This window comes from Lutjanus erythropterus, chromosome 20, assembly GCF_056507025.1.
Source record: "Lutjanus erythropterus isolate fLutEry1 chromosome 20, fLutEry1.hap2, whole genome shotgun sequence".
Classification (NCBI taxonomy): Eukaryota; Metazoa; Chordata; class Actinopteri; order Lutjaniformes; family Lutjanidae; genus Lutjanus; species Lutjanus erythropterus.
In genome coordinates, this window is record NC_139336.1 from 10,226,192 (window position 1) to 10,250,331 (window position 24,140).

General features: G+C 41.1%; 1 protein-coding gene across 3 annotated transcripts in view; it reads right to left on the reverse strand.

Annotated features, from left to right (window-relative positions):
- The window catches only part of rxraa (retinoid X receptor, alpha a), a 136,529-nt gene that overhangs the window by 108,381 nt on the left and 4,008 nt on the right, over positions 1 to 24,140 (reverse strand). For 2 of the 3 annotated variants that reach the window (XM_084746505.1, XM_084746507.1), the window contains exon 2: positions 3,697 to 3,760. The exons of the other annotated variant lie outside the window; for it this stretch is intronic. In XM_084746505.1, the coding sequence (XP_084602631.1) occupies positions 3,697 to 3,727 (31 nt within the window). In that variant the 5' untranslated portion in view covers positions 3,728 to 3,760. The remainder of the gene's footprint in view (positions 1 to 3,696; positions 3,761 to 24,140) is intronic. 3 annotated transcript variants of the gene reach the window in all.

A 24,140-nucleotide genomic window follows, 5' to 3' on the forward strand; every position in this document is an offset into this window, starting at 1 on the left:
GAACGGGCCGGTTCAAAGACTGCTTGTGCACGTCAGAACCTTTCTCCGGGGCAAACGGGGGGGGGGGACAAGGGCCTCACTTGCAGCCCGGCAGCCAGAGCAGCTCCTTCGGCGAACGACTCTAATCAAATTTGTGTGATTGGACACAGAAAAAGCTGCAGGGTTAAAAGAGGCTCCTTTTCACCCTGGAGAGGACACAAGGAAGCATTTAAAAAAAAAAAAAAGACTATCCCTCTGCTGATCTTTACAGTAGCCATTCACATGACAGCCTATCTGCCCACGCCAGCGGCCCTTGGCACAGCGCACACAGGCCCTTTTTCTCAGCTGTGAAATACCACCACCGTGAAGGCAGAGATAAAAAACTTTGTTTTATGTGCTTCCTCAAATCGATCGCGGGTGGAATTTCATCCAGCATTTTGTGGGATTTACCCTGGTCTGCACTGCTTCAATCAGCATCAAAACTGTTATTTTTAGCCTTTATTAATGGATGCGATTGGACACGGTTCTGGCCTAAGTTCATGGCCTCGATTTTCCTTGATCGCTGCTGACGTTTTGGAGTGATCAAAGAGAATCACCTCCAGCGACTACATGTTAAAATAAAGCTTGGCTTCACAGTATGGAGATGAATATTATGAGAGGGGAGGGGATCTAATGATAATCAACAGCAGTGCAGAAGCCCTCCGAGGCAGAAAGTGAGGTGTGGTACAGCGCAGCGACCTGTGCCCCACTCGCTGCCTGCCTGAGTCCTGGTGGAAGGTCCCAGAGCACGCTTCCTGTTAGCCCGCTAAATTGACTCTACACGCCCACGCTTCCATCGCTACGGGAGTACAGAGTCTCCCATTAACCTCCTCCTGCCGCCTCTGCCGAGTACATCTTGAATCCGCGTACTGAGGATGTAAACATGTACAAACACCCAAGGACACAACAGAAGGAAGGACTTGTGCTGCCACCCACGTCCTCTGTTCTTCTCCTGTGAACAATTTGTTCTATAACTCTGACCCAAATTCACCAATCAAGGTCGACACATGCTGAAGTCAAGACTTGCATTAACATTTGCTTATTCCATTGGCGTAAGGCCCACTGCACCTACTCACTCAAGCTGGCATGGAAAATGTACAAACTCACAAAAAATGTAGTCTAGGGCTGCAACTAACAATTATTTTCATGGTGTTTTAATCTGTCGATTATTTCCTTGATTAATAGATTAGTGTTGGTTTATAATATGCCAGAAAATGGCTAAAAATGTTGATCAGTGTTTCCAAAAGTCCAATATGATGTCTTGTTTTATCCACAACTGTCATAGAGGAGCAAAGAAACCAGAAAAGTTGTCAATGCAGGACTTTTAGCTGTACCTTCAAAATGTTTGGTAATATAAGAAATATAGGATAAATAACAGATTTGTATAGATTTGAGAAGAAGGAACTAATGTTCAGCATTGATTAAGTGTTATGAAAATAAAAGGCAATTTCTGTATGTTTTTAGACACATGATCTTTGGATAATTATGTGGCAATGCAGCTGCATTTTTAAAAACTTTACTGAAAGAAAGCCACACGTATGTATCATGGGAAACAGTGTTTGAGTCTGTTATGTGAAACATATTAATATGAAGTGGTACATAATTCAAAACCTGAAACAAAAACATCTGGAGCCGCAGCTGCTCTGCCTGGGTGTGCACTCAAAACCGCAGCGACAATAAAAACAGAGAAATTCATAATACAGTAGAATAAGAACTACACAAGACAGACCACTCATAGGACAGTTTTAAAAACGGGGATTAAGTGCACTCTTTGGCTAAAACGCCTCTTTAAGTTGGCGGCATTAAATATGAACGGGGGATTTTAAGACCAGTAATGCTGATTCCAGCCTGTTGACTGTAAAGCTCCATTAGGGAGCAGGCTCCAGAAGGAAATATTGAAATAATCCTGCCCAGGATTTCAAATCTACAATAAATTGGTTGTAAAGTGCACACCTCTGATTCAGTATCGCTGCATGACAATGAGCCAGGCTGGACTGCGAAAGACTTGGACAGGAAAACGGTGCTTAGAGAGGAAAGTCAAGTTTTGGAATGGAGCGTTTGGCCCAAGATGATGAATGGAGACAACAGGGCTCTCTCACAGAGTAAAACCCCCAAGTATCAACGTTTCAGCTCCCATATTAATGACACGGATTAAGACTGCTGTACCTCAAGAATGAGCTGTTTTTCATTCTTACTCTTGACTCTTGAAAATAAACTTATTTCATCCTGGAATCTAAGCTCCAAGCAAGCCGCTTGTGAAGGAAATTCAAAGAAGCGTGGCAAAGCTTTTATTTGTGTGAAACTGAAGGCCGACCACATTTTCTTTTTTACAAAGCTATTTATTTGGCAAGTGTGCGAGAGGGCTGAAGAAATCCACTTAAGACTGTTACAGAAACATCTGTCCATACACATCACTTTTAAAAGTTAGAGCCCGAGCGATATATCAGTCGATCGATATTATGAGCCCAATACTGACCTATCACAGATATATCAGTCTAGACTAGTATCGGCATATGTGTTGTCCGATGTGGTGTATGAAAACTTTTTATTCTTAAATAGGACCTAATGCAAATAGTTTTTATTTATTAGTTTTACAAGCAGCATTTCCAGGGCTACACAATAAAAACTGTCCATCCAGAGCAGGTAAAATGCAAGAATTAAAAGAATTATACTACTTTGATTATTGATTAATCTGTTAAGTAATTTTCTATGGTAAAAAGTGCCTCTCAAATATGCAGATTTTCCGCTGTTTTGTGTTTATTATCATAGAAAACTGAATATAACTGGGTTGTAGACTGACAAGACAAGACATTTTAATCACCTTAGACTTTGCCCTAGATTGAACAGGAAAATCAACTTTAGTCTTTGGTGTTATTTGATAAGTACTAAGAAATGAAAAATACTTCTACAGGGACAAGAAAAAGTTGACATCAGGCAAGTAAATTTCTGACCCAAGTGAAAAAAGCATGATTTCATGTATATTTAATATTTTTTCTTAATTATACTCAGGTTAAATATATGTCTATATTTTGCTCTGTATATTTTTTGTTATTTATAGGTATTAAAATGATGTAAAATAATGGTGAAAGTTTACCATTTCAGTGACATGATGTCATTTTGGGGAATAAAGCTTCTTGTAACTGTATCCTCTCACCACTACATACTTTGTCACAAGTATAAACTACTTGTGAGGGATCATTTCATAAAATGTGTGTTCATGTATATATTCTATTTCCTGTATATTGGATTCTGCATAAAAAATAAAAATAGTTTGACACTATTTTTTCACAAAAGTAACATCTTAAGTAGTTTTAGAAAAGGCAAAGGCCGAAATAATGCTAAGGTCTTTAGCAAAGACTTGAGGAGGTCCAGAAAAGCTCTGGCTTTTGGGTCTCAACTTGTTCTTTGGCTTTTTGTGCATGTTACATAAAAATCATGACATATGGCAGGGAGCTGGACCTTGCTGAGCCTTTAAAGCCAGCAGTAAAATAATTACTCTTAAATGGTCCAATCCTGCAAAAAGCTTCATGATAAAAGACTTTCATTACATTTTATGATTCCTACCAAGAATAATCATTCTTGTATGATCATTTTTTCACCCCTTGAACGCCATTCAAGGTGGAAAAAAACGTCTCTGTGATAATGTAGCTGTCCAGCCATGAGCTGTGAATGTAATACCTTGCATATAGTACTGCTGTATGTGATTCATGATGCTTCGGATCTGGTGCCACAGTTCAGTATTCTGGATTTAGAGAGGAAGACAAAAAAGAAGTGACATTTTTACTGTAGTTTGTTCTGAAACAGCGACTGAACACTGAACAAATCAAGTCAAATCAAGGGGTTCTTTTTCACACAGCCTTGACAGTGAAAGCTTCAACACCCAGGCTACATTATTCATTTGTATTTAAAGAAAGACAACGGCCTACAACAAACCACTTGTTGTGGCGACACGGAAAACAGCTTGCGCGGATTCAAATGTGAAATGTGTAAAAGCGCCGACGCGTAGCGAGTGTGCGCTGCTCCCCGGGAGAGTGAGACAGCTGAGGCTGAGGCTTGTTATGGGTTACAGTATTATTCCAAAGCCTGAGTGATCTCTTGTGCTCTTCAGGAATGGATACATGCCACGCATTCCAAGAGGCGACCAAATCGTTACGCTCCGGGACTGTGCCAAGCAGGCTACAGCTGCTGTTACAGACGTCCGCCTATCCATTTTACCATTTATCTGTTCTGTTCTCGGATCAAAAGGGCACATTTTGCAGCACATTTTACACTTTTCTCAGCCTATGTGACAAGAATGTGTAGCTGAAGGTAATTTGCCTGCTGCAGGTGACATCGTGAATCACAAGGTGAGGAAGTACTCTTAAATGTAAACATATATTAAATATTTAACCTGCAGACTGGCCGGACTGGAAGATTTCTGACTCTCTTCAGCATCAATAAAAGAACATTCCTTCGATATGCCAGGAATATAATCACGTATTACAAGAACAGATTTGATGTCAAAGTCAGACGTCTCTGTTTTTTTTTTTTTTGAGGAGGTGACAGCCTTTCAGATTAGAGCACTTTTCTGAGGATGACTAAGCAACTTAAACCTCTAGGTGACACAGTTTGAGTGCACCCGAATGCAGCCCCATTCTCTATGACTGTCTGCACTGTCTGATCAGCCCTGTTAGCCTGTTTTATGTTATTGGATTATCCATATGTATAGCAATCCCACTCCTCAAAGCTTGGAAAATACAGGGGACAACAAGCAGGGGTTCCCACACCTTCTGCAAAATCAAATTCAAGCGTTTTCAATGTGCATTTTCATGCTTTTCCAGCACCTTTTACACCAGGGGTAAATTACATATTTATATACACACACCCTCAAAATTATTTCACTTCCTTATCAAATTAAAACAGAAGCTATTGTGCTATAAAAAAAAAGAAAATAAAAAGTGTGTTTCCACATAGCATTCTACACAAGGGTGAGAAGTTTCATGTTTCAAAATGCGTCACCTGTCTTAGCATCCTGTGTAGCCCGGCTGAGCCAGTACAAAACAATCACTAGACGAGTAGCTTACATTTCAATAAACACCCACTTAAAAAAAAAAATCATTTACAAGCCAAAGCTCACTGAAAAGGCAACCTCCGTCCCATTCACTGTTTCAAAGACTGACAGATCACACTAAGTGTAGCCACACACACAGCTGTTGTCATTTTTAAATATTTTTGGGGGGCTTTCTGAGACAGTTGAAATGAGGACAGGAAAAACAAACTGAGCTATCTGCCCACCCCTTACTTTATTTCTTTGCTTTAAAAAGCAAACTACTCATTCAGAGAGCAAAATTGTATGAAAGTAAAGCAATTACAAGTTCATAATGGGAGAAGGAAGCGCTGAGGCGTGAGGCCGGTAAAAGTACAAAAACACAACAAGATCCAGGAAGTTATGCAGACTACCATGGGGAAAAAAAAAATGAAGGCACTCTGGTGTATCCTGGTGAAATGATACTATAAATTTATTCTTCAATGCAAACAAACAGGTATGCACAGGTCTGTTTGTTTGCCTTGAATGCACCTTGAATAAGAAGTCGGTCTGCGATATCTAAACCCCAAAGCAAGATCAGACAAACACCCACATGTCACAGTGAAATGCGTAACACTTAAGTTGAGATAATTGTTGCTCTTACACTGAATAGAATTGTTTTATCATTTAGATATAAGATTTATATTGACTCTGACAAGGAGAGATTCGAATCAACAGTGCAGCAACAGTGAAAAACATGCGGTGTGTACTGCGTCTTTCACAACAGCCAATCAATTAACAGACTGAAAAAGGATTTGTGGGGTTCAGAGGTCAGGGCCAGCGAACAAAACTGAGGATAAAAGCAAACCCAAAGAGGAAAAAACGATGTGAGATTCCTCACAATGCTGCTTAATGAAAAACAGAAAGTCTGACCAGCTCGCTATTCATCAGTTGACATTTCAGTTATGCAGAAGTGATTCTGCCTAACTGTCTCGTGGGTAAAAATCCTGAGTTAGTCAAGGATGACGAGATGACTCACGACTTCAGTAAAAACCCATATTCCGCTGTCGCACCTGCAGTCACTCTGTGTGAGAGTCTCACTGCCATCGTTTGACAGATATCTTCATTTCTGAAATTGCTTTGGATTGAGCACTTAATCAAGGACAGAGTTATCGGCCACATGGTTGCAGATATTAACGCACCAGGAGGAAAAAGACAAATCCTTGGATCAGTCATGAAAAGGGAACAGAAATACAGACGGCAGCCAGCATGGGGGCGAACAAAAGGGAGACGAATGGAGGGGGAAAGGAGAGGGAGAAACGAGAGTGAAAGAGGAATAGAGGAAGAACAGAGCAACGCTTAGAGACTGTGGGAGAAAGAGAGGGTGAGAAAGAGAATGAAAGAGAGGAACAGAGGAGAGACAGGCAGAGGGAGGCAGACAAAACTAGGTCAAGTCACATGACTGGGATCGACTGCAGGCAGGATTAAATATCCTACAGCATGTGGTCATTTACACAACAAATGTAGTTTTCATTTTATAAATTATTTCTCTTCCGTGGGGGATGAGGCTCGGCATAGGGAGCGCGTGTGATGCTGCACTGCATTCTGGTTGGAAGCGAAGGCTTTTCAGTGAGCACAAAAACAGAGCATTACAGACTCGAGCGAGCCGTTCCCTCCGAGACAGGAAACAAAGCGAGAGGCTGAGATAGCATGAAAATGATCATAACAGGAGGGAACACGGTTTCCAGTATGTGATAGCTCCATTGTGACAGGCTAATGGCTATATCATGCAATGTCCATTATTCCAAGTAAAAGCAAAGGACAGTGGAAAACAAAGATGTCACATATTTCAAGTTCTTGCAAAGTGACAGCGAAAGTGTGCCGTGACGTCTGGACGGTCGGGCCGCGTGACTCTGTTTCAGACCTGTACCTGACTGCACGGATTAGGCTGTTCAATACGAAGGTTAGACGACTCCGATTGGCCTACATCAGTATGTTTTGCAAACATCAGATTTTCATACAGTCAGAGAAAGTAAAAGTGTGCGTCCTCCGGCGCATAGTTCAGGTATAAAATCCCAGGCCAAAGCAGAGCGTCTCTCCTGTGCTGCTGAAAGCACGTCACCGGCGCTCTGATTCTCTCGCTTTTCTCCACTTCCATCATAGTTAGTTTTGTGTTTGTGGTGATTTAGGGAACTTGTTTACCAACCACTTGTTTCACACCGTCTCTCATCAGTGAATCTCCAGCGCACACTGTCACATGGATTCAGCACCAGCTAATACAGAAATGTATTTATGATTGCCTTTATTTATAATTCCTCAATGGCAGGTCATCCCTGTGCATTTCTCTAAACCTCAATCTGTTATCCTGTTATTGTAATGCACACTGTCTGATATCACAATCTGTCAAATGCAAAATATAATAAATAGTAATGTTAAATGCAATGAGCTGCAGCCACATAAGTTTTTTTTCTTCAGGTTTGCTAAATGGCCCTCAAATCCTCTTGCTTAAAGTTTAAAGTCAGAAGCTGCAACAGCAGTCTGTTGCATTTTAGATGACATTAGACCATACCTAAGTTTGCTGCCTTGCATGCAGAATGATCACAACACTGTCATTGATCATTTCATTTCACAATATAAACAAAAATATGTAAGTTTTTGTGCAGCCACACAATTCTGCATCTGTGCACTGTCCTGTACACCACAGATGCAAATACTGAGGGGTCTTATGTTTAGCTAAATGCTACAGAAGTTAAATACAACAATATTTTTAGAGATGCAATGACTAGAAAAAAAATGAGCTGCCATCTACTTTAGTATAATCAATAAATCAGAATTTTCAAACAAAAATGTTAAAGATCTGCTAGTTCTAGTTTCTTATATTTAAGGATCTGCTGCTTTTCTGCATCATCTATGACAGCAAATGAAGAGTCTTTGGGTTTAGGCTGTTAGTTAAACAAAAGAAGCAATCTGAAGACGTCACTTTGAGCTCCGGGAAACTGTGCTGAACACCTTTCACTATCTTTTGATGATTAATCGATCAAGAACGAAAATGAAAGTAAATATTTCACTGTAAGAAGTGCTCAGTTAAAAATAGGTGAGGCCTCTGATGGTAAAAAGTCAACAGTGACTGACTGATGCACTCTTACAGTGACTCAAAGCCTGTCGGAGTGGAATATCAAATGAATGACTGAGATGCACAAACAGTTTAATGCAGGGTGACACTTTGTGAGATGCAAAAAAAAAAAAAAAAAAAGAAAAAAATAGGTACTGGTATCTCATCAGCCCCTCCTCCTGCCACCCACTCTGTTCCACTGAAAAAGGGAACTATATCTGCCAATCAAGCAGAGGACTACAGGCTAAGCTAGTCATAAGCTCAGTCAATCCCCCGGAGGCCAGCCTGTGGAATATCAATCATCCATTCACATCAACGGTCAGCTGAGACCGGGAGACACAGGCGCAGAAAATGTACATGTGAGCGTGTCTGAGTGTGCGACTGTGTGTGTGAGAGAGAGAGAGAGAGAGAGCTGGCCACTGGGCCGAAATCTGTCGCTAGCTGCTCATAATTTCACTAAGTGAACCAGAACTGGAGATTCCCCGGCGGATTTGAGCCAATCAATGTGATGTAATGACACTGACGACCCAGACCAGCACGTGGCCCTTCTCTCCAATCGGTTTGACCCCCCGGGCTTTCAGGGTCACGGGGCCCGGCGCAGGGCGTTTAGACCACTGTTTTTTAAAGAGCAGATGAACCAGGCAGCTGCTGCAATGATGATCAGAGCCACGGAGTTGTACAACACGGAGGAAAACATGCACAGATGACCTTAAGTGACATAAATATCCCTCATGCTACAATATGCGCTTACAGAAATGGGATGATGGGGACTATATGTTAACCATTAAAGGGCGACTCCATCTACTTGCTCAGGTTTTATACGAAAATCCTTCCACATTACAAAAAAATGTTAGTATTGACCATAAAATATCTTGGCCAACAAGAGAAGCTATTTTAACTGCCAACAGCATGTTTCACTGGTTGTGATGATGTTTTTTTTCTCATTTAAATACATGATAATCAAGGAGAAAACTTAATTCTATATCAAACTTCTGTAGCTGTTTCATGAAGGCTGTGCACTGGCCAGAAACTACACATTCAATACATATTACATGAATCACATGTTGTGATATATTGTGATACTGTAAGCAAAGTGATACTGCTTAGTTTTTTTTTTTAAATCTTGTTTTAGAAAAACAAATCTTTGCATAGATCACAGTATCACAATACAGTGTTTTAGAGGACTGATACAGTATCACAAACCCTAATTACAATTACTTTCACTGTTGATTTATCTGTTGATTATTTTCTCAATTAATTGATTAGTTTTTGGGTCACAAAATGTGTGTTTTCCGAAGCCCATGATGACGTCTCCTACTGTCTTTTATTGTCCAAAACACAGATATATTCTCTTCACTGTCCTGAATGAGTAAAGAAACCAGAAAATATTCTCATTTAAGAAGGTGGAATCAGAGAATTTGACTTTTATTCTTAAAAAAATTACTCAAACTGATTAATCAAGTATCAAAATAGTTGCCAGTACAAGTCGGCTTCTCATGCCTCTCACATTCACCAGGGTTGTAGGTAAGAACTTAAAAATGACTGGAGAATTTTCTTATTGCTGCTCACTGAATCACACCACTAAACAATCACTGTGTTAATGTTTATTAGAGACATTTATGAGGTAAAACATGAAATTCTTTGCTTAACCTTCAAGGATTTATTTGAAGTTTTACTGTGCATACTGGGAGTGAGAGGACAAGCCCTCGGGTGCATAAAAATCAAATAACTACAGCAATAACAATCAGGTTTATTTTCATACGGTAGCGAAGTTCAGGTCAAGAGGCGAGGCACTTTTCTGAGGGCTTGCAGCAAACTCCCGCGACCGAAATGTCATCGATGACATCACTGCACATCTACCTGCAGACGCCGCAAGATGCGATGAGCCAGCGAAGCATAAGGCTGCTCCAAAAATACTAAATCTGCCTTCCAGGGTAAAAACTCTTATATCAAATAACAATTACTGACCAAGAGAGACAGACCGTCAGATCGGTTTAGAGCTGAGCAATGGTGCTCCCTCTCAAAAAGTAGGGTCCCAAAACAGCAAAGTTAATTTGGATCAAGGGACAGGCAAGTGGACCGGCCAGAGCAAGGTCACTCTGCAAGGCCGCACAGAGATGCCTGCATACGCAATAACCTAAAGGCACAGGGAAAATGCTTCTCAGTGCAGCCGGGTGTAGAGTTTGTGTGTATTACGCGGCCCTCCGGCTCTCGGATTCACATTTTGAAGGAATGAATTCCCACACTGACATGATCTGATGAGGATAAACCCTGACAGTGAGACACATCTTTCTAAGAACGCTGATATTAATGATCATGTATGTATCTGTATCATGTATGTATCTTGTTGTGTAGTATCTGTCTTCACTGTTCTGAATGCAAAAAAAACAAAGTTCTTGACTCAGATTTTATGCACATTTAAATGACAACTTCACTAAAATTTGTTTAAAAAAAAAAAGCAACATTTTGCCTTGTTGACAGTAACACAATATGTCCCAATATTTTGACCCTTTTATCGTGACATCAAATCACCAGATTCTTGCCAATGAATGGCACTAGATGACAGACACAAATGAATTCTGTTTTCTGTCATATAAACTGAATAATATGGGGTTTTGGACTGGTGGTCGGACAAAACAAGACATTTTTAAGACATGCCCTTGACTCTATAAAAGTATAAAGGCTATTTTATACCTAACAATTGGCTCGTGAATCAAAAAAAATTGACAGATTAAGTGATCACACAATAATTCACTTGGAATTCAAATGAAAATCGGCTTTTTCAGTTCCTTGAAAACGAAACTTTGCTTTGCACTGTTTTTTAGCAAGAGGACACCCCCCCCACAGATTACAGGAAGAAACTGCAAAGTGAAAGAGAAAGAGAAAACGGGGAAACCTGGGGCTGAAACCAGCAGTTACTTTCATGGTCGATTAATCCATTGATCATTTTCTGTTTTGTGTTGTAAAATGTCATCCTAAAATGTCTTGTTTTGTCACAACCTAAAGGTATTCAGTTTACTATTACAGAGGAGTAGTGAAACCAAAAATATTAAAATTTAAGAAGCTGAAATCTGAGAATTTTGCTTTTTTAAGAAAAAAAACTCACACCAATTAATCAATTATCAAAACAGTTGTCCATCAATTTAATAATTGATTAATAATCGATTTATCATTGCATCTCTAGAGAAAATGCAAGTAAACTGCTAATGAAAGTCATTTAAAAAACTGTTTAAATGGTGTTTTTGTAATCTGATTTTCATGTTTGTTTTTTAATCTGGATAAAAGAAAACAATAACGACCCCTTGTTACACACCGCACAGACTCAACTGACAGATAAACAGGCTGCACTGCATAAACATAATCTAACATCTCACACACACACACACACACACACACACACGTACAGTGGACTGTATCATCAACATCAGCATTCCTAGAAAGGAGTGCAACTTGTCAGTTCAGCCAGGCAGAAAGATGTAGGCCAACTGCAGAGCAACATGGGAAAAAAAATCAGCTCGGTGTATTCATAGAAAGAGAAACGATTGACCAGCTGAAACGACATGTTTGCCTCCTCGCTCAGTAACCAGATAACGAAGGAATCCATATTGGAAACTTGTGAATGTTGTGCATTTTTGCTTGATAAATAATTTAAATGTTGAGTCAATTTGCAATTAATTTCTTTATCGATTCACTACTTGGAATTCTCTCTTCATCTTCCCCTCTTTCACACGTTCACTGTCATCTATCGCCCTCGAAGTCTTTCTCCTCTTCCCTCCTCCCATCTTTCTTCCACTCCCCTCACTTCTCCCTCTGATCGCTGCCCTGCTCCTGCCTGTGTGTACTGTAGCTCTCAGGGGAGACCCGGCATCAGTGAGCCCATCAGAGGCAGACCGTGATGCATCTCTTTTGATCAGCGCGGTCGCCGCATTAGCATGTACCTCTGCGCTCTCCCGCTCTCCCCTCCGCTACCTGCCTGTCAGCGCCGCCGACCCACGAGGAGCCTCTCCCAGGTAAGACAGAAGGCGCTCGGAGCTCGTCTGAATCTTAATCGCTAATGAACGCGGGCTCTGATGAGAGGAGAGAGAAGCGGGCTTGTGATCTTGCCGCGGAGACGGACAAAGAGCCTCGCCGTGCATCTCTCATGTAGTGTAAGGGCCCCGTAGCTGAACGCACCGCCGTGAACTCTGTGAAAGCTGAGCGATACAAATCGACTGAAGGTGTTGATTCAATACTGAGGCTTTCTTGTCCCTCCTGGGAGTTCGAACCTCAAAGGGAGGCTCATGAACACACTCTGTGTAGATGCTTTTCAATGACAACAAACCAATACATGAAAAAGGTAAATTTCTTTTTGAAATACCACAAAGGTAGCCTGTTAATCATCATATACAGCGGCTCTTTCATGCTACACCAGAAAGGTCTGTGTTAGTTCTAATGAAAACAAAACAAAGAGGTTAATTTTCATGCTGATTTAAAGTTTAGTTTCAGATTGTCCGTCTGTCCCATTCTCATAAATGTAGTATCAAAGGAACACTTTGAGGTAATTTCTTCATATTTGGTCCCACTTCTCATGACCATGATATCTTAAGAATGCTTTGGCAGAATGCTGTCAAACTTGTTACACGTGTTGGACTTAAAGGCGGGCTAATTTGATTTTGTGGTCTAAGGTCAATGTTCAACGTCATTGTGACCTCGCGCGATATCTCAGGAACACTTGGAAGTAACTTCTTCACATTCGGTACAAAAGTCCACTTCTTGTGACTACAATATCTTAAGAACACTTCAAACGTGGTAAATATGTCCACTTGGACTCAGGGGTGACATGGCAACACTTTGACAGAATTTCTTCAAACTTGGTACACTTGACCACTTGGATTCAAGCATAAATTGATCAGATTTTGGTCGTCAAAGGCCACTATGACCTCACAAAGCATACTTTTGCCAATAACTCAAGTATTAATTGCACACACATATCTAATAGATTGAAAGAATGAGCTGATGACATTTTATATCCAAAAGACCAAAGATCAACTTCACTGTGACATCATAATATTCAGCCCTCTATCACTCCTCTGTAAAATAGTCTCTTAAGTGTAAACAGTGTAAAACACATTTCTAATGGGAAATTATTCACTGAAATCATACATGTCAATATAGTAATCAAACAATACACTTAATACCTTTTATTAAATTCCTTCACTGCATGTACAGACATGGATGTAAATTGGAACTTGGCAGAGGCATAGAACTGCAAGGCGGTAATTCTAGTCCCTTCTCTTTTTTTTTTTTTTTCTGCTGTTTTTATGAGGGGTTGTGTTTGGCCCAGGACCGGCGCAGACCTGGGTCCACAGCCGGGTGCCCTCTCACTTCTGTGCCACTTAATTAGCCCAGCCCCGCACAAAGGGGAGTTGGTCACATGGGCCCAATTTGGCCCGCTATAAAGTCTGCAAGGGCTCAACGTGCAGTACTACAGGAGTATTTACGTGCCTGCCGCACCGGGGTAAGAGACTTTGAAGATGCAGAAAACAGGACGTAGAAGAAGAAGTGAAAAGACGGAGGAAAAAAAAAATAACTGAAATGAAAGGAGGGGACCCTTAAATTCCAGGGAATTTTTCCAGATGTTGCACAAATATTCTGCTGAGGCAATCCAGATGTGCTCACTCTGTTTATTCCCTCCTTCTGCTCACCGTTCCAAGGTCTTCTCTTTCTTCCCTTTCTTCTCTTTTGCCCCCTCTTTCTCTTTCTACAACCCGTCTACTCCTCCCTCCTTCAGGCAGCCCACAACAGTGTTCCCTGATAGTGCCTTTTAAGTGAGGGCTTTAATAGCCCCCAGGGCACCTTAGCATCCACTAGGATCCTGTAATAAACATCCACTCTCATTCTCTCCAGCTCATATGTGTGTGTGAGTGTGTGTGTGTGTGTCAGAGAGGGGGAGATTAGGTACCTTGTTTTATCGCTCTTTGGATCAATTAACAATTAACTCTGTTACTAACAATAGCCACACTGATGCGAGGAGAGAAAAAAACGCCATGCGCTGAGTGAAGCAAGACCTAAATAAAAACAACATGCTTCCTGCTTCCTTCTGCAACCCTCCACTCCGATCCAGTTTAGTGCCCACCCCCCCACTTTTTTTCTTCCATCACTTCTCCTTTCTCCTCACCTCCATACAAACGCTGTCATGTCTGCTGAGGCTGCTCCTCTCCCACAGAGCGTGACCCAGCCACAACCCCTGACCCTCCCTCTCCCAGACAGCACACTGATTCTCAGCTGCTTGAGTCTGCGCTGCTGCGGATACACACCAGTTCATGAATCAGTGCGTTTCCCAAACCACCACCAGCACCACCGTGGGTTTAGGACGTACATGCTGTAGCGTCTGCTAGTCATGCACATGGCACATGAAAGAGCGCATATGCAGGCTCGTAGACGCTGACACATCTGCATGCCCAAACATACACACACATACCCCTTCTGTTACTCAAATACATGCAAATGTGCCTAGTGCTGAAACGATTAGTCAAGTTGCTCACCAGATTAACTGTCTGAAGGACTAGTGTGTAGGATTTAGAGGTGGTGAGCTTTCAGATTGCAAACACCTCATCTCACTTTAAATCACCAAGTGTGCAGCAGAACCAACAGTGTCCGTTGTGGCCTCGCAGCATGTGTCTTCTTTTTTTTTTATATTGTGAATTTGTTATGTAAGTTGGTTAAAAGTTTTGACACTTCACTTTTAACAGTTGACAGCTTATATAATATTCAGTTTCAACCATCATTTTGTGCTTCTTTTTGTAAGTATTAGCTCAAGCACAATTTAGGTACCAGTACCATTTAAATAGGGACGTCACAATTTCATTATCAAATCAAAAATTGACTGAAATGAGCTTTCACGGAAATTTAATCAAATCGCGACCTTAAAATTGAGGGTCAAATCGAACTGTGGATTTGGAGAATCGTGACACCAATACTTTTAAAAATATAGTTTTTAGTATCATAAAAAAGTAGAACCCCAAACAATACCCAGCTCTAGGTGCAACATGCCAACCTGCCTGCAGCTTCTGTAAATATAAACAGTATAAACATAATTTTTTGATAAAGGAAAAATGTATTAGGAAAGAGCAATATAATGAAGTACTGTAGTGCTGCAGAGATGCCCTGACCTAAAAATCTTCTTCAAATTAAAGTTTGGTACAGACCCCAACAGATATCACAATTTTATTCATTTTTTCTTCTGTAATAATGAAAATTGTCAAAATAACTGCAATTTGATGTTTTTCTACCATATTGTGCAGTCCTGATATTAATATATATTCCTATATATATTCTATATTTCTGTCATATTCTGCCATCAAATCCCATAAATCTTGCACACTGGAACTTAATCATGCGAAAACATCAAACACACTCTGCTTCAAGCTTCTCAAATGTGCAGAGTTGCTGCTTTCCTCTCTTTTATGTCACTGTGAACTGAATACTCAAAAACATATTAATCAAAACTGAAAGTAACTGTTAGCTGCCACCCTGTCGTATGCCTACACACACAAAATACATAAATCCACACAGCTGCACACAGTCCTGCCCGTAACGGTCCCGTTCCGCCACACAACTCAACGCTCAGATCCGTCCCGTTTAATCCGCAGCCTTCTCCTGTTTCCCAACTCCGGGCCGCAACAGAAGAAAGCATCCTAAATGTGACACTTGAACTTGTCGGGGCCGTTTGTGCGCGCTACTGTCAGCACTTTGGTATGTAGAATGCAGATGACAAAGGCATGGCCAGTGCCTGCCTGTCTCTGTCTGTCAAGCAAAACCTGGTTGCTCAACTTTCTTCAGATTCATATGGAAGGTCAGATTAACGTGTGCGCTGAGTTTCTGAATTCTTCATGTTAAGGGAATAAAGAAAGTGATGCACCCTGTCGTGGAACAGTGACACAAAGCCATGTACATAATCCATTTATTATGCCATTTTCCTTAGTGACATAATATGAGGTTTTCTCAGGCAAATATACAGGTTCACAGTTTCTAAAGCCAGTATGAAAGAGCACTCAGCTCAGTCACCACTTAATATGTTTTATGCAATCATTCAGTCCTCTTATTCTCAATGAATAAGTAGTAGTGTTTAGTTCGCACTCTGGTCTTATCGTGGTCAAGACGGCAATTTATTATGTGTTTCATTGTTGTCTAATATTATGTGGCTGTCTGCAAAGCAAATTTCCCCTTTTGGGGCAATAAAGTGTTGAACAGACTGAATGTTGTGGGTAGAGGAAGGGAGGGAACAGCCGTCTACGTGCCTTCAACTAAAGAAACCAACCGCAGGAGTGGAAATTTCACTTTTCATTTCAAGTGTTTGCAGTCATCTTCAAAGCAAATGATCGGTACAGCATGTTCAGCTGTCAATATCGAGAGTGGGAGGCTGCGCGTTGCCGGTGTTGTTTTTCCAGATCGACGGCCCCTCCTCCTCCTATCCTTAACACCCTTCCACCTTCCTGAGAACATTCCTGAAACCAGACGGCTGCAGCAGCAAGGTGTCTAACCATAGGTGACAAAGCCCTCCAGACTTCTGTGAAGGCTGTCTGCACGTGTGCGCATGTCTCTTGTGTGTGTGCGCGCGCACATGCAAACAGGTGTGTGCGTGTGAGCTGAGGCCTAGGGATCACACTCTGGGCGGATGTATGAACATGCTAGACCTACAGGCGTCAACAAAGAGTTAATCACTCTTTCTGTGCTGCAGGCAGAGGAAAAACCCACAGAGGAACCCTGTTATCTCACATATCATCGTCTTTCTCGTGCACGGTAATTTGTGAAAATAATTTGAACGTTACAACTTACGAAGCACACGCGTATTTATGCCTAGTATCCATTTCTGAGATGACCCATTACTTTTGTGTCTGCTAAATGTCCCTCGGTCTCCATCTCATCAGTAATCCAGACTGTTTGGTAACTCCTGTAATGGATCTTCTGTTTATCATAATTGCAGTCGCAGCCTCTAATCTTACAGTCTGGTTTAAAGGGACACTTCGCCAAGTTTGGACCCCAATCCTGTTTTTTTTTTTTTTTTTGTGGCAAGGACATGAACGTCAGAGAAAACTTTCTAAAGCATCACATCTCCAGTGATTTCTCCTCTGCGGTGTGGAAATACAAGTTGATATCTGGTTGCTTCTCAACAGCTTCTCAATACCTGCGGGGCTGAACCAGAGGAAGGGAAAACTAAGAGGGAAACAATCTCTAAAATGAGGCAAACCAAAGACTCCGAGGTCAACTTGCAAGATAGGGAAAGAAAATTGCTTTTACTTTGTAACATTTACACTGAAATCAGATATTCAAGGATACCGAACAAAAGACCAGAGGGTAATGCAAACATGAAAAGCTGGTGTCTGTGAAACGGGGGTCTTCAGAGCTTTACAAAACATGTACGGTCACTATAGAAACAGGAGCATGATAAAGAGCGGCTACTGTACATGTGCTCTTATCAGGAATGTGGTAATTTTGTGCAGTTATGGTTGCTATTTTGGATGCTGTATTCATTAAGAGCAGAGCTTATATGGGGGACATTCATTATTTCCACTATCCCCACAGAAAGTAGCCATTATTACATACAATATTACATATGTCAGGTAAACAGACACACTTGCTCTGACTTAACCAGCATGTTGGCTTATTTGTTCTTAACAAGCCGGTGGGATGTTTCTCTGCAGCATCATGCTGTGGAGGTGAGGAGCAGTATTCACAAAACTTTCCTGTGCTTTGACTGGTCCTAGTGCACAAATGAAATGATGATTTGCATGATGCCATTTGCTTAGAAATTCCCCTAAAATTTAAGACTGAATCATAATAAAGGCAATTCTCAAAGCATCTTAGCCAGAGCTCCTGAGGTGAAGAACTGTTTAAAGTAGCGGGAAGGACTTTTATGGAGCTTAAGAGTTTCTTAAGCAGGGGGAGGAAATAGCTGCAGGGAGTCAGTGAAGGAGAAAACTTTTACAAATGAAGAAGAGAAGCTACAGAATTTCTATTTCTAGTTGAATATGATCTCATCACAGCTGTCATTGCACCACTTATTCTTACTCATTCAATGAATCAACACTAAGGTGTCATTAGTGCTATTTATGGCCTCCGAAACAGAGCCTACACAACTTGCATTGGCATGTCAAGCTAACGGATGAAATAAAGAAAAGGTTTGGGATGGAGATTTTGAAAACGCTCAAAGATTCTGGGATTTATGTTCTTTTTGGGAACATCAAGACCCACGATCACGTCAGGTTTATCAGGTCAGTACTGGGAAAAGGCAGGGGTGCCAACTGGTCCCATGACCCTTTATTCCAAAATCCCAATGGTCTAAAAATGTCCCATTGGACTGAAAGCACATTTGTACGAGAGTCCAAACAGAAACATGTGGTTAATGGTGTGAAACAGTCACAGTTTGGTTAGCTACTTGGTTAGTTTCGGAAAAAATGTCATGGTTTGGATTAGAAATAGGTGCATTAGTTATGTCAGTTAAGCTGCATACCTAAGTTTGGAGCAATGGGCTTTTGTTTTCAGGATAACGCGCTGTTGGACAAATGGTTGTTTGGTCCAATGGGACATTTTTAAGACTATTGGTGTTTTGAAATAATGGTCTGTCAGAACAATGGCATGGCACCGGAAAGGCAAAGTTGAGCGTACTACTGTCTAATAAATGCAAATAGGGCCATTAATATCACATCTGAAGTTTGCCTAAAAATATAACCCTTGTTTGAAAACATAACCTGAGGGAACTGAGTCACTGGCTATTATAAGCTGCTTGTCCTTTGCGCCCACGGGCCACTGTGGCTGTCAAAAGTCAAATCTAAATTATTGCTGTCCTCAGATATTTTTCTAGTTATGAAAGCGTTTCTGTGTGTTCAAAGCCAGGGTATATCTTTCTCTCTGGAGAAGAAATAACTGAGCCCTGAGTTGGGATTGGTCTCAATCTTGGCAGCGCGAGGCCGACTCGCTGGGGTCAGATCTCATTTCTGTGCCAGTACAAACCTCTACCTGACCGGGAAAAGAAAAATTGGGGATATCCTTAGCCAGTTTTGGATGTACCTTGGCGAACCACTGTGTTTTTAAAATCTTAGTCCCTCTATAAATACAAAAACACTCGAGACTGGCTTAACACTCACAATGATGATGATGATGACAAAACCTTCCACTAATTAAACAGACATAGACTGGAAGCCACAGCATTGGTAGAGACACTTTTTATCTCGCTCTATCGAAATTGCTGTGTGTTAATCTCCCTTTTCTTTAAAAAAAATGGCAGCTAGCAATTCATCTGCTTTGCAAATGGATATTGGAGCCACTTGATCCCAGCCAAGAGATGTATTTGTTGGCATGCGGGTGTAAATGCACATAACCTTCACTCTTTGCTCTGAAAACTGCAGCCCTCTGCTGACACCCAAACACCCACCCACTCGCAAGCAGTCGCACACATGCACACACAGAACATAACGGAGGTGTTTTGCATGCTGTGGGATTTCCGTGGCCCTGTGCCCAGAGGTGCATGGAAGCCCCACCCCTCTTCCTGGCATCTGGCAAGGTGACAGACAAACATAACGGCAGTGGTGGCGGCGGCAGCGGCGGCGGCTGGTGGTCGTGGTGGTGAGGAGGGAGGGAGGAAGGGAGGCAGGCGTGAGGCACTCTGGGACACCTCCTCTCGCTCCCTGTGACCTCAGAAGGATGGAGCGGCGAGAGACACAGCCTTAATTACCTCGCTCTGTTTCTGCTGCGGCGGCGAGTGTTTACATGTACATACACAGAGCCACACGCGGGGTGTTTTGAGTGTGTGTGCGAAAACGACAGGGAGAGTGCTGTGTATACACCTGAATATACAGTTTTAGAAAAACAGCCTCACAGCAGGAGTCCACAATCATATTCTTTTTCCTTCTCAGCGGAGAGCTGGAACATCAAACAAATCATTCCAGCTTTTGATCATGTTACACACTGATGATATCGCAGCCAGTGTAACAGATACATATTATTACAACATGTAAAGCCACTGTGGTTTAATCTTACTTCTGTGACCTATCGTCTGGATGCAGAAAATAAAATTCCTATTCGCTCCTGCCTCATTGTTCCTCATGACTAATTTAAGTGAAATAAATCTTTTTTTTTTTCTCATTGGGGCCAATTATAATTTGTGCAGAAAAAAAAAAACGTGGGGATAAGGAAATATAATGACATGAAGGAGCATAACATATCTAGGATTCACTCGATTCGTCATCCCTCTCCAGCGAATACCCATCAAAGCCTATGTGCTCATAACTTAATTACAAAACACATCATAACCGCCAAACAGCCGAGATATTTCCATGCATTACAGCGATCACAGAAGAAGAGTTGACAGTTGTTTTTTTATTATTGAAAACATGCCAGCTTGGGGATTGCGGAGGAGTGGAGAGGGTAGTTAGCCTCTGACAGCTGCTGGTTTTTCTTGATTTCTTGGCACGATTTTAAATTTCATAATAACAATTCATTGTGTTCTTTCTCGCTACCTCAGTGTCGTCCGTCTTTCTCGTCGTCTCTCACAGAGAAGAGTGTTCTGGCTCGAGTAGGGCAAACCGACCTTCCTCTCAATGCGAATTATGAGCGTGATCTGGTCAATTCCCCACAGAGACTACGTTTCCACTTCAAAAGAGTGGCTGTACGCACCCTGAATACCGCCAGCCCGCGGAAGAGCCATTCAGACACTCGAAGGACCTGCAATAAACCCCTCAGACTAATGGTGCTCAGATGACTCCAACACTGAGCGAAAGTGAAACTCTTCACAGGAGCAAGCGAGCTACTGCAAATCCAAACTACTGCTGAAATTACTGCTGAAAATATTGGTTGATTATCATTTAAAAGCATCTATTGAGCAGAAAAAGTGGCAAACACATCCTGGCAGTAGCTTTTAAAGTCTGAAGGTTTGCTGATTTTCTGTGTTTCTGGTAGAGAAACTAACATTAGGGCCACAATTTGAGATTATTTTCAGAAACAATTAATCTCCTGATTATTATAACAGTTAATGGATTGATCATTTAGCCTTCATCACTGAGCCCAGGAGTTTAACGTGACATCTTCAAATTAGGGCTGCAATTAACATCTATTGACTGTTGATTAATCTGACGATTATTTTCTCGATTAATACATTTGTTGTTTGGTCCCTAAAATGTCAGAAAATTGTGAAAAATGGCAATCAAAGCCCAAAATGAAGTCCTAAAATATCTTGTTGTCTTCAAAACCCAAAGATGTTCAGCTTGCTGTCACTGAGGAGTAAAGAAACACAGTTCATACATTTAAGAAGCTGTAATCAGAGAACTTTCTCTTTAAAATTATGACTCAAACTGAATAATCAATTATCAAAACGGTGGCAATTATTAAGTAATTCTTTTCTAATCAATTAATCATTGCAGCTCTACTTGAAAAACAGTCCAAAACCCAAGGTCTCTTCATTTATTTTAAGGAAAAGCAGCAAATCCCCACATTTAAGAAGCTGGAACCAGCAAATGTTAAATATTGTTGCTTGAAAATGACTGAAATGATTAGTTTGCAATTCATTTTCTTTTGATCTACTTGATCACTGCAAGTCTACCTGACACAGAATGGGAAAAAAAGGAAAGAAATAAAGAGCCAGATAGAAAGAAAGACAAACAGAGGAAAAAAGACAATGAAGAAAGACAGAACTACAAGCTACTGTCTTTAAACACTTTAAAAGACAGATTGAACGCCAAAGGCGAATTCCTGAGATGATCGAGCGTATGAGGGGCAAAGGTCAAGGTCTGAGGTGCAGAGTTCAGTGCGGCCGTTATCAATAAAGACCTCCTGCGAGCGAGGAGCTCCTTACACAAATAATTAACGAGCCTGTGAGTCATTCCCGCGATTTGTGCATCAGAAAGCCTCGCAGCAGTTTCTGACTCGTACTATGTTTAGAACATAAACAAGTGTGGGCTGCAGAGGAGAGAGCATGACAGGCTAAAATATGCACTGTTTCATCTGGAGCCAACGCTGCATTGATCAGCCAGAGATATTCCATGAAGAAAGCAAAACACTGGTCCGCTCTTCATGTGGCGGTGTGCTGTAATTAAAAAAACACACTCTCTGGCTGTGTTCATAATTGGAGCATAAATCTTTTCTTCTCTTCTTACAGTTGGGTTTGGAAGCTGGCGGGGGTGAGGGGTGGGAAAGTGCGGGGTGGGCACATAGAAGGCGAGCAAGTTTTCTTTGATTTGCTTGAGTTAAAGGCCTTGTGGGTGAGATCGGGAGAGGGAAAAAAAAAAAAAGAAAGGAGAGGGAGAGAGAGCTGTCACTTTAAGCCATTAAGTCTTGCTATAAAACTCCTCCAATAAAAATGACAGCTGCAGCCCCTTTTCTCAAAAGGGGAGCAAAAGCATCACATCAGGAACACAAAACTGGACGGCCGTAAAAGACAAACTTGGCCAAATGCTTTTGGCAGTGTAATTCCACCGGCCCACTCCCACCACACACACACACACACACACACACACACACACACACACACACACACACACCTCCCAGCAGACACATACCCTCTCCCTGTATTACCTTTGTTCCTGAGTTACAGCCAGAAAAGGAATGTCAGTCTCTCCCCCACCACACACACACACACACACACACACACACACACACACACACACACACACACACACACACACATGAATCTCACTTTCTCATCAAAGACCATGAACTTCATTGATTTTGTCTGTCTGTGTGTGAAAGTGTGTGTGTGTGTGTGCTGGGGGTACCTTATGGTGCCCCAAACAGAAAGCACCACAGAGTTTAGTTCTACCGAATTAAGTAAAAAACAACAACAACAAAACAAAATCACAAGCTTCTTTAGCAGGTGGTAAAAAAAGCGCTTCTCAAAAGTGATAAATTAATCGCAATGTGTCAAAAGAAAATTTTGTTTCATAGAGAATCATTAAGATTTCAGTCTAGTTTATTTGAGCATACAAAATTTGTACAAGAGCAGATGATTTGGTTCGTAAAAGTTTAATTGTTTTATCTTTCAAATATTTAAGCTAAGGACTTACAGCTACTACGAGGAGTTTTTAAGTGGTTGTGAAACAGTCTCAATTTATAACTGATATGTCTTTATGACCTACATAAGTTAACAAGGCCATCCTCGAGGAGATTGGCTACTCTCGATTGTTGATCTTAATGGCTGCCACCGGGTCAGAGTCTCCTTGAAATCCAATGGACTGCGCCTGTTTACATTTTTCTAGGTAAAGTTACGCCAGTAGCATAGTAGCTAGTTGAGACGAAGCAGGAGGAGATTTTTATTCAGGTAATTTTATTTTTGGTGTTATATTTTGTGGTAATTACACTCAAAATGCTACTGCTTTTGACCACAGAGGCCTCCAAAACAACAACAACAACAAAATATGAAAGTTTCTTAAAAAAGTTGTATTTTTAAACTGAATAAAAGTCTTGCCTCCATTATACATCTTTGTCATGTTAATGTTTACATTCTGGATATTATATTCTGTATTAGTGGTGGGAATCTCACAGTTCGATTCCGCTTCAAAGGTTGACGATGCAATTATAAAACAATCATGGATGCATCTTGATACATCAAAATTTTAGGCTTTTAATGCAGGATTTCTCAGTCGCCTAGTTGAGAAGGTTAACTTTTACATCTGCCTCGTTTCACCATCCAACCATAAGGAAAGTACAGCTCAGTCTTACAAAACAGAATTGGGTTTCAAATTTGCAATTATTGACTTTTCCTAATCTTTCAAGGGAAAATCACGATGCATCCAAAAATCGTTTACTTCCTCCAGCGCTATTCTGTATAAAGAATGTCTGCTGGTATGTCGATATCAGAATTTTTTCACATTTTCGGTATTGGCATCGACCCCAAAATTCCTGTATCACTCATGCCCTATCAGTGAATTATAATATAGACTATATTATTATATAGTCAAGTCGATTTTATTTGAAATGCCCAAATTTGTCTCTGAGAACCTTACAATTACAACAACACGCTGTCCAACACAATTT